Source organism: Melopsittacus undulatus, chromosome 7 (assembly GCF_012275295.1).
Source record: "Melopsittacus undulatus isolate bMelUnd1 chromosome 7, bMelUnd1.mat.Z, whole genome shotgun sequence".
Lineage (NCBI taxonomy): Eukaryota > Metazoa > Chordata > Aves > Psittaciformes > Psittaculidae > Melopsittacus > Melopsittacus undulatus.
The window spans coordinates 49,162,445-49,178,358 of NC_047533.1; the positions used below are offsets into that span (position 1 = coordinate 49,162,445).

The 15,914-nt window shown below is 38.7% G+C and overlaps 1 protein-coding gene across 2 annotated transcripts in view; it reads left to right on the forward strand.

Annotated features, from left to right (window-relative positions):
* The window catches only part of GRID2 (glutamate ionotropic receptor delta type subunit 2), a 726,277-nt gene that overhangs the window by 643,143 nt on the left and 67,220 nt on the right, over positions 1-15,914 (forward strand). For both annotated transcript variants that reach the window (XM_005148665.3, XM_013128934.3), the window contains one exon: positions 13,359-13,525. In XM_005148665.3, coding sequence (XP_005148722.1) covers positions 13,359-13,525 — 167 coding nt within the window. The remainder of the gene's footprint in view (positions 1-13,358; positions 13,526-15,914) is intronic.

Consider the following 15,914-nt stretch of genomic DNA (forward strand, 5'->3'; position numbering starts at 1 on the left):
TCAGCCACCTCCAGGAAAGCAGGGATCCATTGCGCATAATTGTTACTTGGGAAGACAAACACCATCTCTCCAAATGTCCCCCACTTTCTCCTTTTCCCCCCAGTTTTATATGCTGAGCATGCCATTATATGGTCAGTTGGTGTCAACTGTCCCAGCTGTGTCCCCTCCCAACTCCTTATGCACCCCCAGCCTACTCACTGGTGGGAAGTGGTGAGAAGCAAGAAAGGCCTTGACTCTGTGTAAGCACTGCTCAGCAACAACTGAAACATCCCTGTGTTATCAACACTGTTCCCAGCAAAAATCCAAGATGTGTCCCTATACCAGCTACTGTGAAGAAAATTAACTTTACCCCAGCCAACCCAACATACATACCTTTCTAGAAAGAGCTCTCAACCTGCGAGTAAACAGGACATGGCACCTTCCTATTAGTTAGTCTTGTCCCTAACTGGGATAAAAATTCCCAGGAAACCTCAACATTTCTCATCAGTCTTCCACAAAGCACTGGCTGCAGTTCCTGAATATTCCTTTGAATAAGAGATGGATGGCCAGGACACCTACTTGTGATCGATCCAAGGTACTGAAACATACCTCATTCCAAAACAGTTTGAATTTTAACCTCTGGGAGACACTAAAATAACGTGTGTCCTGCAGCATGGAGAAATGGCACCAGCCACCTTGCTACATTGCAGATGGTCAGAAGATGACACATCCAAATTTGAAAGCATCTACATTTTGTTTCAGGTATGGCAGGAGTTTTGAGCATGGCTGTGTTATACTGTGATGCTGTGCACTGGGCAATCTGCTGGACTGTGCCTCTCAACAGGCAGTGGTTCCCTGTCACCTCATTCATGGGTCCTCACTGAGTGTTGGTGTTAGAGAGGACACCTGCCTGTGCATCCCTTGTAGAGGAAAGGCACACAGATTTGGTTGATTAAAAGCAGAATTTGGCATAGAAAAAATTAGGATTGTAAGAATCAAATTTTGGCCTCAAGTGCTAAAATTTTCCTCAAGGCTTGCCTTTAAACACAAGTTGCTATATGAATCTGTCTCAGAGTCCCAAGTGTGGAGACTACACACAATAATTTAGGTGTGGATCAGGCAGGTGTAAACAGCAAAGGCAGGAATAATCTATCACAAAAGGAAAATGTGTGCATTGGTTAATGAATGTTTACCAAATGCTTTCAGTCCTTCAGATAATGCTGTTAATGGATTGAACATCTTTGCTTCTGCTATAGTTGTGCTGAAAAATAAGTGAAGGATATGGTTTTCTTTAAATGGTAAAGTGTTCTTGGTTAGCTTGATCATTAAATCACTTTGGATTCAACAAAGTGAGCAGCAGATGGAACACAACAAAGGGAGCAGAACAACAAAAAATGAAACGTGGTATGAGATCATGGAAGAGAATCAAAGTACACAAACCTCAAAGTAAATCATAAGAACTCATACCAAAATTCTGTCTAAAATAATGACATACAAAATACATTTTGGAATTACAGTTGTGGAAAATACTCAGGGTATTGTTTTTTCTTTCCATAGCTGCCAATAATTTAGACCCTGATTTAGACAATTGTGCTTCTGAATACATCCTCTAACACCATGGTGTTAAGAGTCTCTCCACATTAGCAGACATAATAGCAGCTTTGCAAAATTAAAGTGAAGTTTACTGGAGTGGAAACATCAACCAAGCATGTAGCTCAGTATCATGTAAATTCTTGGTATATGATGGATCTTATTACCCTTCTTGCCATGCCCCTCCACCCCTGAACTAACATCCCACTTATCAAAATCTTGTATCGCTCAATTCAGCCTCTCATCAACTGGCGTTTCCACCCATTTCTCCACCTTCCTACAACATTCCAGCAATGGTTTGCTCTCTTTCTACAACACCCTTTCTCATATCTTCAGAATTAGTTGCCCCCTACATTCAACATGAGAAATCATTAGTTCAAACTTGCCGTCCTTTGAAAACAGTCAGTGGTAGACTTTGGCTCTGTATTTGCATCCACCAATTTGGAAGCTGAATGTTCCCGATCTCATGAACCAAGTAACATGGAAGGGAAATCTCATGACAGCAAGAATTACTCTACGTAACACTATATAACATCCAGATCCATTCCTAGCTAAATAAAGACAAATTGCATCCACATAACAGAAACTTGCAGAAGGTTTGTTTGAATTTCTTTCTAGTAGTGGTCCTAGGCCTGGTGGAGTTTCTTCAGTCCCCATAGAGTTTTACATGGTGTGCCTTTTGACAGCTACTGTGTCAAATTCTATTGTATCCATTCATGATTTACACTGCACACATTCTATATATGTTTCAGTGTGTTTTAGTTATTATTACTCTATAAAATCTCTAAGCTGTTACATGTTTTCAAACCCCCATGACAAATTTTATGTACATTATGTGACTGTGGTTTTGATTTAATCTTTATTATACTCAATTTGTAGATTTATTTAATTTTTATTATGCTTTTGTCATATTTTATGCCCATACATGCATTTTAGCTCCCAGTTTATTCAGCTCATCCACTGCTAGACCTAAGCTCTGCTCTGAGCATGTGCCCTGTGTAGGTAAAGATTAAGTCTGCTGAACTAATTATTACTCACTCAGTAGCTGCCAAAAGTAGATGCCTGTACTGGGTCTCAGATCCCACTGAACTTGCATTATTGGGCTCTAAATAACTTGAAATACAACAAAAAGAATAAACACAGCTAAAAAGCAGTTAACAGAGACAGGGTAAAATATTATTGTGGTTTTATCTTCTTCAGCTACAATAAAATATGCTCTTCATAGATACATCATACCTAAGATAAAGGAGAATATATTTTCTTGGCATTGTATTTACTCAACTCTCATATACATCTTGTGAATTAAACTCCATCTAAAATTGATCATGAATCATATGGCAACAAAGATATTACTTTGGACTTGATGTAGATGTTCATCAGTAGGAATTATGTTCTCCATTTATGTCTGAAGGGATCATATTTTCGGAAGAAGATCCCATATGTGTGCACTTGCATTGCATACAATTTTTTAATCTAACTAAGGGAGATGTATCTATACACAGAGCACTGCACAGCTGCATAGCTCTTGTGTGGGCTCTGCCCGCAGATGCAGACACACAGCTGCTTTTCTTGAAAACTTGGTCAGGCATATATCACCAATTTGTGAGAAGCTGTGTAGCATCCTTTAATATCTCCCCAAACAAATTAAGAATAAAATTGTGTTCATTTTTTTCCATTTAAAAATCCGTAAGGATTGAAGGAATGAGGAGTATGCCAATAGAATAGGGCCAATAGAATACACCTGGGCAACCAAATGTGGTTTTTTGCCTTGGCACACACTTAAGACCTTTTCTCACTGTGCTGGCAGCTCACATGTTCCCAGGTACAGTGAAGTACTGTGGCTTCTCTCTATTTCTTCCAAAGCCAGATAAAAACCGGAGTTCTTCCCCCCATTTCATATATGTGTGTCCAATGCACTACTCTCATGACATAGATTTGTAAAAGAGAAGCTATTTTTAAGTTAGGTTATTATATAAATGTAGCTAACAAGTAATCATCAGTTTAGATATTATTTTTTCTTCTAGTCAAGGTTGTTTTGTTTATCAGTAAACATAAAAGGACAACACTGAATGAGATTACATTTCCAAACAAGGTAGTGGCACTTTTCAAGCCATCCCCACACAGATGCTAGATGATACCCACCACACATTGCTAGAATGTCAAGTTGATAATTTTATGATGCTGTTGCTTGTGGTTTTAGTTTACTTTCCCCTTGTTTGATACTAACTAATGAAATTATTTCATTCACTCGAGTAAGATATTTGCTGGTGTATGTGGTTAGCTGGGCACTTGGTTGTCTGTGCTGCATGATCAAATACCTGATTTGCAAGTGCATTTTGTAACTCAGATAATCTCACCTGTTGTTCCCAATTCTAGGTGAAATGCTGCTTCATTTTAAGATGACAAATCAGCTGATTGTATTGTTGACAAACCCTGTACCATCAGTTTTTTCTATTCCATATATATTTTAATCCCACTTTTCTCATTATTTGTCTCAAAGATGCTTTGGCATTTTTATTAATGTGTTAGGGCTAGAAAAAGTATTTGACTTTAACCCAATGGTATCATATTTTTCAAAAGAACACCAGTGACACCGAGTATACACATCAAACTCAAATTAAGAAAATGAGTAATACTGGCTGATTAATTGCATTGTATGTTTACCAAACAGCTATTCTTCTTGTTTATGATACAAGATTTTACAACATATTTTGTCCAAATTTGAATCTGAGGGGCACTATAACAAATAGAGTGATTGTTTTTCAACAATTCTTATTTTTAGTTGATTTTTGGCTACTTTTTCTTATTTCTTGTAAATTAATTTCTGATATCCAAGCTGTTGTGTGGGCAGGGCAGGATGAATCAGAAACAGATATAATGGGAGTCTATGACTTGCACTTTATTTGTTATCTACAAAGAAGTGCAAAATGAATGTTATAACCTTAGATAACTGCAGATACCTGCACGAGTTGTTGCCAGAGGTTAACTAAATTGCGTACACTTTAAGGCAAAGGCTGTAAGTATTTCACTCTGTAAGGATGCGAAAGCCAAACCTATCACCTGGAACTAGGTTGTGATAAACATATAAAAGTAAAAAGTGCTCAGATGCATTAGTTTCACTGGTTTGGGTGCTGTCTGACCTTGAAACTCTTTCTGGACATCATTTGCATCTCTGTTTATCTTGGTGCATAAAGAACTCCGATGCCTGCACCTTTACCTGGATATGCTCTGCTTGGCAGAGGATTAGTTGACTGTTTTAATTGACTGTAACAGTATTCTTGATATGAACTGTTTTATGAACTGAGGGATTTGTCTTCCTAGGTAGTGGCCACAAAACGCTGAGTGTTTTGAATTGCAGGAGATGTGCTGTCTGTCTTTTTTGCCCTAGCACCCTGCTACCCCAGCAGCTTGCTGTGGGGTAGGCAGCAGCAGAGAGGAGCTGGCTTTTAAGACTATGGGGACAATATGTGACATCTTGTTAGCATGTGTCATCTCAATTTTTTGCATGGTGATAGCAAGTAGGCAGTCCAAACTGAGTAAAAAATGCCGCAGCACTGGTCTTCCTCGTTGCACAGCTCCTAATGTTTTCCATAGGTCCTAACCTGCAAAAGAAAGATAAAACCTTCTCAGCTCAGATCTGTAATGTTTTCTTTTCTTGTGGGTTCAAAGTACCTTCTCGTGCCAATTAAAACGCATTCAGCAGTGGGGTCTACAAAGACCTGACAAGCTGGTGACAAGGGGAGGTGTGGAGTCATTAGGAACTCACATATTAAAGGAGAAGTGGTTCTTAACAATGCACTGACCTGGGGATACAGTAACATATATTTGTGCAGCATCCAGAATCTGGGCCACATGCTCAAAAGGGACCAATCCACCTGCAAAAGACCTGGTGGGGCTTAAAATGGTTGCTTAGGTGGAAATACCCTAGGGCAGAAATTTCTCTGTGTAGCTTATCCTGGAGTACTTTGCTGGAAACCATTTGTGGTGCCAGTCTGTGCAGCAACCTGAACTTACAGCCTGAAAGAAATACTTAGAGACACTCTGTCCTGGCCTTTATCGAATTCTCAGAGAAAGGGGATGCCAGTTATCACTGAGAGGTAAAAATCTTAATAGGCTAGGACAAATCTCAGTTTCTTTCCACAGTCACATGAACCGCTGTACTCAACTGGAAGATTGACTGCTGGAGAAGAAGATTGATAGCTTTGTGCAGGTTTTCCAGATGAAGTAGCTTTCAAGATCACCAAATTCTATATAAAAGCAAAATGATATGGAAGCACTTAGCCTTGTGATCTCAACCTGTTCCTCCATGCCCCAGCCCAGGCTTGTGAGATACAGTGTAGGTTGCTAGCAGTTAGTGCTTTTTGCCTTCTGCATTGTAATGAGGGGAAACTTGCTAAATTGTGCGGTACAATTTCAGAGTGAGGAAATAAGAGGGGCTGAGAAGCATTTCTTCTGAAGCATTAAAATACCACTGCCTAGGTTTGCAGTGTCAAGCTGGCTCCATGCAAACCTGGGCAGGAAATGCTTATCAAAGAGAAGTATAAAATTGTTCAAGAGAAGATAGTTAAATTCTTTTACGTAAGTAGTGGGACATTCTGAATCCTATTACTACTATGAAAGTGGTCAGAGCTTTTGTACAAGGAATATGAAACATGGGAAGTCAATGTCTTTAAGTTTCTAAAAAAATGTATTGTTTGAAATGAGCTTTTACTGGAGGATTTTTCAGTAATGTTGGTAGTTTGACAAAGAATTTTCTGTGGTTAAACTTCTTTTTCAGATGATGAATAGTTTTGATGAGTAGTTTTTTGACTTTTGATCATTTTTCTATCCTTGCAGTTGGTATTCAATAGGTATTTCTTTGAATAAGGAATGCTGCCCAAGAACTACAATTAGATTGACTCTGTTTCTCCTCTAAGGAACAGGACAAGAACCCTTCAGTTAGTGTCATGCTGGATTGATTTAATTTAAAGGATGCACTTCTCTAAATTCACCTGGGTTTATCCTCTTTGTGAGACTTCAATCCACAGAATTTTACTTTGCCACCCAAATGAAGAAGATTGATCTGTGCACATTTCCTCATGTAAATACTCTTTTACTGGGATTAGCTGCCACAAGGATACAAATATATCAGAAGAGGAGGGTCAGACTTTAGTGATATGGGGTTTATAGTTGCCCCATTATTGAGATTGCCACTTGGCCACCACAGATCTAAGTTTTTCAGGAACCTGAAGTGCTTCCATATGATTTCTGTATATGACCTTCACTGGTGGTACCTGTAAAGTCGTCTCTATTACTATTTGTAGCACTTAGTTGGCATTAAAAAAAAAGAAAAAGAAATCTTGCCTTTCAAGATCTGCTTTGCTGAGATGTTTTTTTAATGATGTTTTTTTCTCCTGCTTCTATTCCATCTGAAATCAATGTTAGCTGTAATGAACCTGTGATTCAGCTGCATGTCAGTGATCAGCATGATCTGCTGGCTTTTTCATGCTTTGCAATGGCTCTGTTCTCCCACCTCCCTCAGAAATTGTACCTTGGATTGGCCTCCTCTCTGTCTTGCTCTGTGTCTTTTCTTTCTTGTAGCTTACAAGATGCATTTAATTACAGTGCAAGATGTGATTGCAATGAACACTAGGAAAATTCTACAACAAAGGCACCCTCTGATTACAGAGCTGTCATACCTTTGTAATTCTCCTAATTCCAGATGAATTATTCAAAGTCTGCTGAGTGTGTCAGGCAAACACGTGATCATGAGGCTTTTCTCAAGAAGCTGATGGCAGGTTGCATATGAGGAATTAATGCTTTTCCTGGTGAAGCTTTGTCTGAGCAAATAGGCATGGCACAGAAGCTGATACGACGATGTAATGAAAAATAAACTTCATACTGAAGAGGAGATGAGGCTGGGATTTCTAACCTCTTCTTTCTTCCCCTAAGCTTCCTCGTGTTTCATTTCCTGCTGCCATGCCCTCCTGGGCACCAGCTTAATAATGCTTTTAGAAATTACTTTGCACTATTCTGTTTGAATAAGTACAAAGAATAAGTTTCAATGTTTGTCAGATAGTGCCCCTTGAATTTAAAAAGCTTTCTATACACCCTGCAAAATGACATCCTAAAGGGTTATTATTATTATTTAATTAGATGTTTGCCTTGATGACTGAATAGAGGTTTATGTGCATAGGTATATTCATTCTGTGCTTTAATACCACCACAGGAATTCAGCTCCTGTCATGCTCCGCAGAGAGCTGTCGGTCAGATTTGTATTCTGCCTCCGCAATTGCATGACTGCATTTCACTCTCAAGTTACACATATCAGCCACATGTGCTGGCCTGCAAAGGTGTGTGGGGCAAGAAGCTCCAAAATGGTACTTCAAAACTACAAAAAGTTTAGTTTTGAGAGAACTGTAAATTAGGGGGGTTTAGTCGAAAAAGCTGAAATGTGAGATTTTGTTTCACTGGGATCCAAATAAAAGTTAGCCAGAATTGTGCCTTTTGTGAACAAAACCACAGCTTGAAGTCTTTGTCCCTGGAGGAAAACAAATCAGCAAATGTGAATTCCTCAAAAGGCAGAGGATCTGAATTCTGCTTTGGTCTGATAAACAGCAACTTCACTGGCCTCTTGCAAGAGGATTATTGAGATCTATGTGTTTCCATTCCCTTCTGCTGAAAAAAATACCTCTGTTGTGAATGCTGTCAAGTTGTTTGGCAACATCTGACAACACAAAAATCAAGATTTAAGTTTCCACCACAAGTTTTATCTTTGCCTTTTCCCATTTTGAAGTACAATATCCACATTATGTATATTAGCTCTCACTTGAATATTTGTAAATGTTCATTCAATCTTGTTCTCTCTGCTTCATTCCATATGTCATAGCAGTCTTAGCCAGGCTGTTTTGCAGAATGGAGTACAGCCCTCTGCAGGCTGCAACTGCTCCATGCTTGTTGAATATACAAAGATTATGTCAGAAATATAGTTTCTGTATTTATATATGCCAAAGCCTCAGGTCCACACTGATAAGCATAGGGCTAGCAGCATCAGAATGTTGGTTTTCCCCTGTGTAGTCAGTGCAGCGGAATGGTCCATACTGGAGAACATAAGCGCTGTTTGGAGCAGGTGATTAATCAGTGTCCTTGACAAGTTTTAGGTCAGAGCTGGGGGTGCTGCTGCTATGCTGTGGGAGAGTCTGTTTCTGTTAATGTGTTCTTGGCTAAAATACAACTGACAACTTTGTAGACAGGGAAAGGTATACAGCAGACAGAGGGAAAGGATGGCACCTGATTCTTGTGAAAATGCATCAGCACTCTGCCACCTGAGTGTAGGCAGACGGTATTCAGAAAATGTGCTTCATTGGTTTCATTATCATTATTAATAATTTTCTCCCAGGAAATTAATATCATTTTAACCAGTTGAAACTTAAGATTTCCCTGGTCTTAAAAGTTGCACTGTTTTTATAACAGGTATGATTAAATATTTGAGAAGTCTCAAGGAAAAAAAAAAAAGGAGCTGGCTTTATTTAACCCACAGCCTATTGTGTATATTTTATCTTTCATGAAGATTCTTTGTATTTCATAAAGATGAATTTAAAATGCAGAAAAGATATTGTCAGAAAATTCAAGTATGAAATGTTGCAGTAGTTGATGTTTACTTAGTTATTTTTTTCTGAACTTTATAATTTTCTAGATGTAGAAATGTGGGTTTGGAATGCTGGAATTGTATATCAGTACATTATTCAGCGTACTCTGCATGAATGGATTAGCTGTAAGAAGAAATATTATCCACATCCTTGCTGACATAAAATATGTGCATATGCAACAGTGTAATGGTGTTAAATGATTTCCTGGTATAACTCAACTGGGTTTTGGTGGAATCATCAAAGGTGAATTTTGACTAATATATACAGGCAGGGCTTCAGTAAATAAAAATCTCATAAATGTGCAATGATAAAAAAAAGAAATATAGCAGCATTATAGATACTGTTTGAGCATCTAACTGCTGCTGGCCCCTATTAGATGTAACAACTCTTTTTACTGTAACTCCGTTGCAGTTGCTCACAAAAATGTGAAGTCAAGCATTTCTGTCTGGTACCATACCTCCCAGTTTCACTTAATGACCAGTGTAGCACATGAGTTCAAAATGCCCCGATGAACAACCAACGGGTTAAATTTTGTCTGTAATTTTTTTTTATTATATAGGGTTTTTTTTATTTTTCTATGGCTATAGTAATCAGATACTCCAAAAATCTTTTTAGCCTCTGCCATACTGATAGGCAGGATGCCACAAGGAAGGAGACTGAAGTGTCAGCTCTCCGTGCCCTGGTGGACTGGAAAGCTGGGGTTGCTGCTAAATGATAATACGCTGCCCTCCTACAAATGCTTCCCTGGTGATCCTGGGTTGTGCAGTGGTATGTGAACAGCATGCAGATTTGTCGCCATCCGGAAATGTTATTATCTCAACACAAAATGCAAATCTGCTATGTGGAAATGTAGAATCAGGGATGCAGATCTTCGGCAAGTAGTAAGATATGTATTACAAAGAACCATTTCTTTTTCCAAGGAGCTTTTGCTTTCATTTAGTCCCCATAATTGTCTGACTGTAAGCTCCTTAACTTTTTCTCATAATGCAAAGCTAGACTTTTTGCTGTTCATTTTGAGGCCTGAAGTGGAAATCTTCACCATAGCTTTTGCAATGCTACAAAATACGTGATTCTCATAGTAAAAGGGGAGAGGGAAGGATGTGGGGGTTTGACAGTTTGTTCTAAGATTCCCTTCGCCTTTCACAAGGAGCATCATCCCCCCTTTTCATAGTATAGTTACCCCGTATTTGTAGGTACAAATGCATGAAATGTCATCAGGGCTCCAGAAATGCTATACTCTAGCAAAATTATATTCTTAAATCTTTAAGCAAATACTCATCTTAAGCTGTGTGAAAGATCGATGGGCAGACAGTTTAGACTATGAATCTCAGCAGAAGGGTATGCTAAAAAGAGAATCGTGAGCCCCCCTGAGTTGCCAGAGAACTAATTCTCAGTGAGACAGGTGTTTTTCTCATGCATAAAAATTAAGAATTGGATGCAGTTCAAGAGTAGTGTCACTGCTAATGGGAGGACTGGAATGAGAGATTTGGAAGATTAAAAAAAGCTGTATCCAGCTCAGCTAAGTAACAGAAAGGTTCATCAGGAATTGTAAAGTGTCAGGCCCAAAGTGAGAGTATTTAGAACTGAAAAAGGAAAAATATCTAGGAAAGTTATTTTTTATAAGAAGTAGTACAAATAAATACACTGAATAGCAGCCAAAACTATCAGACTGAGGAGCAGTTCCATAAAGTGACTGCAAGCACAACAGTTGCATCTTAGGTTTGCTCCATGGATTTGAATTCCCTAGATTTGTAAATGGATAGGGAAAAAAATGCTAAAAATTATATATTTTATGGCATGGAGCAATCATGTGATGAATGTAGATGACTGGGATGATCCCTTCTGGCTCTTCAATCTCTTTCCTGCCCCATGCGCTTTAACAGAAGCTCACTGTGATCTTATCTATGAAATGCAATATCTTTGTGGGAACCTCAACTGTGATGTTACCAGGTCTGCTCTAAGGATCTTTTATACACCACTTCATCACAGATATTATTGTCAGTTGATGCTTTTACCACTTTTATATATTCTCACTGTGAGTTGTTTTACAGCCAAGCAGCCAAATCAAGAGAATTTTTCCTGACCAGCTGAGCAGCTGATAAGTCTCTTTACTTGCACTTAGGTGAATTCAGTGCTGTAGGATGCTAAAAGGGTGGGTTACTACAAAAGCAGGTGTCAAAACATAACCCTCCGCTCTTGCTATCACCTCAAAGGTTATCTACCTGCATGTAAAATTACTTGTCTTTTTGAACCCCAATTTTCCTTAATGCCTGTGTTTGAAAGGTCCATCTGATCCTCCTCAGGATTCATTTCCACTCTTCTGATCTTTTTCTGAGTTTTTGTTTCCTGTTTCCCTCCCTTGCTGTCTGCACATCATGATTCTTTGTCAGGCTGAGTCACTGTCCTTTTCAATGCTCCTAGGAAGGGCTTTTTTTCTTAGTTGTTATCTATTTCTTAGCCAAGTGGTGCCTGTAAGAAGATCAGAACAACCTAAGCTAGGGAGAGCTCTGTGAGTTGCAGTGCCTGTTAGACAAGAATACAAGTTGTATTGTTTGTTAACAGCGAGTTCGCTTCTATCCCTTATTCCCTGGCCTTTTAAATAGACCTAAACCTCCTCTGAGAGGCCAAAAAAAAAAATCCCAGCTATTGACCGCTTTCAGACCCAGAAGATTAAATTGACCCAATCCTGCATTGGTGTGTGTGTGTATTTTGAAAAGAATTTTCTTTATCTTGCCATTGCTGTGAAGTCCACAGATAATATTGCTCCCTTTTGGCTCCAAAATCTCCACAAATCCTCCCTGTATCATGCCTATGAACGGAAAACGAAAATACTCCTTTCCCAGGCCTGCAGTGTGGAATGTGTCCTAAATGCAATTTGTTCCTTGTGCGCTACATCTTGTGAGCAAGCAGCCGGTGTGCCTTGCTTCAGTAACTTTTATATGTAAACAGTCTTTAAAAACATAATCTACATTGTCAAAGACTAATCTAAATGATGTACTGACATGGCTTATTTTGATATGCTGAGTTGGTTTTGAATTCTCTCTGGATTGCCTGGCCCCAGATGGCCTTTTTGCATTTTGTTTACTTTTCACTTAGCTGTCACCTATTTATTCCCTTTAGATGTGCAAAGTCAATGGGTTCAGTCTAGTTTTACAGCTTAGCTGGCTAATACGGCATCAGGAAAGCACTGAGTGAAGCCAAGCAGAGGGTCAAGAAAGAAACAATGTGGTTCTGCAGGTCTGACATAGAGACCAACAGAACAGAAAATTCTAAAAGGTCTGGTAGAGCAGCTAGAGTTTACTGTTTCCTTCAGAAAAAGCATGATTTGACTGGAAAGTAGAAATCCACTGAAATAGGAAAGGATTTGTTTAGACTCAATTTCTGTTTTTAAAACCTTGCTTCTGAATAAATGTTGAAATTACACTATGCTGAAATGTGTCCTATTTAAATGGAAAGAAAAATCTGGATTTGTTTCAAATGTGAACAGGTAGAAAAATGTTACTTTAAAAGCTTTTCAATATAATAAGTTATTCTGTGTATATATCTCAGTAAAACAGTTAAAATGGCTTGCATAAACTTGCTGTGCAAAAAGTCTTTGAAGACATGTGAAAACCCTTCATGTTGAGAAAAACAGTTCCAAAAAATCTAGTTATCATGATCTTGCCCACAATCATTCATAGAGCCCAAGAGAGAAATTCATGACACCTCTGGCAAACTGAAGCATAACTGAAATGTGGAGGATCTTGAACAGTGGTCTTCCATCTGGATAGCCATGCCTACTGTCCCGCTATTCTCCCAATGTGAATATCTACCTTCCTCTATATGATTGAGTTTACAGCTGAAAGAAAAAAGCTTTAAGGGAGATTTGGGGTGGAATTTAGCATTGATGGAAGGAGCCTGATGTTTCCTTTGTTTCTTGAAGAATGACAGCACAGATCTGCATGGCGCTGTTTCACTGATGCCATGTTGTTTTCAGATCACATTCTGCAGGTGTTTGGCCAGAGCAGCTCTGCTGCACTTTTTGTGCTGACAGCTGTTGGGCACCCGAACTTCACTTCTTTTAAAGAAGAGACTGTGAAGAAACTGCCACATTTTTAGGTACATCACCCTCCTTTTAGACTGGACAGTCCATAGTCTGAGCTCTTCTTCTGTTTATCACAGGTGAAACATGGGAACTATGCCTTTGTATGGGACGCAGCGGTACTGGAGTATGTGGCCATCAATGACGCAGACTGCTCTTTTTACACGGTTGGGAACACTGTGGCAGACAGAGGATATGGGATTGCACTGCAGCATGGCAGCCCCTACCGAGATGTCTTCTCACAAAGGTAAGGGTTTGGAGAAGGAGGAGCAGGTACTAAGGGATGGTCTTTCTTAGCTCTGGAAGCTTCTTTTAATTTAATTTTCCAAGGGAAACATCTTGTGCTTGCAAACCAGTTCATTTCTTACATAGGCATTCATTTCCTCAGAGACACAGGATTATTCACTTTTCTAGAAACTGCATTAAAATACTTTGTACTGCTCTAATTTGAATTGTTCTTGTTTCATTTGTAAAACACTAATGAGATAGGCTAAACTTCATTAGCAGGAAAATAAGGAAAGAGTTGGATCATTTGTTATAGAGGGACAACATAATTCAACAGAAGCTGTTTCTTAAAGAAAAAAGTAAATTGGGACACTGATAGGAAACCTGAAAGGGATGTACAAGAAAATCTGATGTTTCAGTGAAAAGACCCCTACTAGTACCCAAAAGCTTAGATGCTTATCCCACTACTAATCTGTCTCTTGGGCTACCACAGTGAGATCTTGAGATGTTTGTTGTACTGTGTTTCTACAAGGTTATATATTGTGCCTTTGCAGTATTTGTGTTTCACTCCGGTATTGATTCTTAAATCAGGATGTGTGTGAAATGTGAAAAACAAACATTTAAAAAGTGTCATATCTCCACTCTGTTTTTTAGAAAATGTGGGCTAATCTCGTGATCGTTTTCCATTCTGCACCTATTCTGTCAACCCGGTTTCTAATGGTTTGTGTTAGAGGCATGTAACAAGTTTGACAGTTGCTGTGATGGAATTTCTTTTTTTGTGTGGTTGCTATAATGAACATGAACCATCTTAAGATAATGCTTCATTTAGGCTATTGCATTTGCCTTCAGTACGTAGGATAAGGTAGAGGGAAAGCTGTCAATAAGTAACAGTATGCAGACTCAAAGGAGTCACTGTCTCCTCACACATGCTGCATGAAGAGAGAAAGCTCAAATTCTTTGAATCTGTTCTGCATTGGGAGTGGTTTGGTTGAATTTTGTGCTGACACAGCAGTAACATAGTACAAACTCTCACGGGATCGATGAAAAATTAATTTTGATGAAACTTATATATAATGTATATATTACAATTAGCTTTATAGGCAATTATTTACTGAATACTTTAATACTTTTATATGCCAGTTATGATCAGGCTGGCTCTGCTAAAAATCTCTGTCTCTAATGTTCAGGGTCTCCATGCAAAACAAAGGAATAAAATTTCTTCCCGTAATCATTCTAAAAAGTGCTTCCAGAGATCTCTGGTGCTGGTGAAGGTGTTAAGTCTGACCCTTCAGAGCATGACCCCTGTAAGCTTGAGTACAAAAATCTGAACACATAGGGGAGTTTCATAGGCTGTGACTTTATCACTAAATACAGCAAGCCTGCCAAGTGGCAGAGCATGGCTCATGTCTATGCAGATAAGCATTCTTCATCCCTGCCACCACTGCTCTCCAAGTGAAGGTGGATGCATTCAAACCACCCCGTAGGGACTGCTTCTGGCATCATTTATATACTTGTTAATGTTCTCATTACATGGGGGAAATGGTTATGGCTGGTTCTGGTAAGAAGTTATCTTCTTTGTCACAGAATTCAGTACCTGGATTACTGGGTACATCTTCTGATGTTACATCTTCTGATGCACTGTTTTTAGCAACTTCTGGATCATTGGACATTTCCAAGTATAGTTTTGGTTTGTAACAAAATTTCAGCATGTCAGTGCATTATTATATCTTGAAGCTGTAGGAAAGCAGAAATAAGCATAAAAATTTCCACATATATAGCTCCCTTTATCTGAGGATCTTCAAGGAATATTTAAACATTAGCATCTCTCAGTGCAAAGTAAATGTCATTTCCATTTAACGCTTAGGGAGGCCATAGCGTAAGGAGACTTAAATGAATTCCCAAAGCCAGATGCTTTCCTTGGTGGAATTGGGGATCATAGGCATTTAGGGTTCCTCATTTTCCATTTCCTGTTATAGTTATCAGAATTCAGGTGGATAAAGAAAGAGATTATTTGTGAGATATTGGGCCACAGCAGGGTCTGGATGGAAACACAAAACTTAGCACTGATGAGAAAGTAACTCATAACATTATCAAGAGTAATGGTTGAACAGAGAAACTGGAATTTGCTGCTTACAAGAGAATTTAGAAAGCCCAAGATATATATTCTGAAAATGTGTGTGCTGCCATTTAAATCTTTATTTCCATATTCTAAAAGCATATTATATTGCACTTCTAATTATGTCCATAGAGATTTACAGTCTGAAGCTGTGAAACACCATATAAGAAACACATGAAAGAGCATGCTTACAAGATAGCTTACAAGGTTTTGTTCTAAAAACCCTTCAGTACTGTTCCCTATGATTACTTCCATGTGGTTTTCACAAATCATCCTTACTTTTCTTCCTAATGAA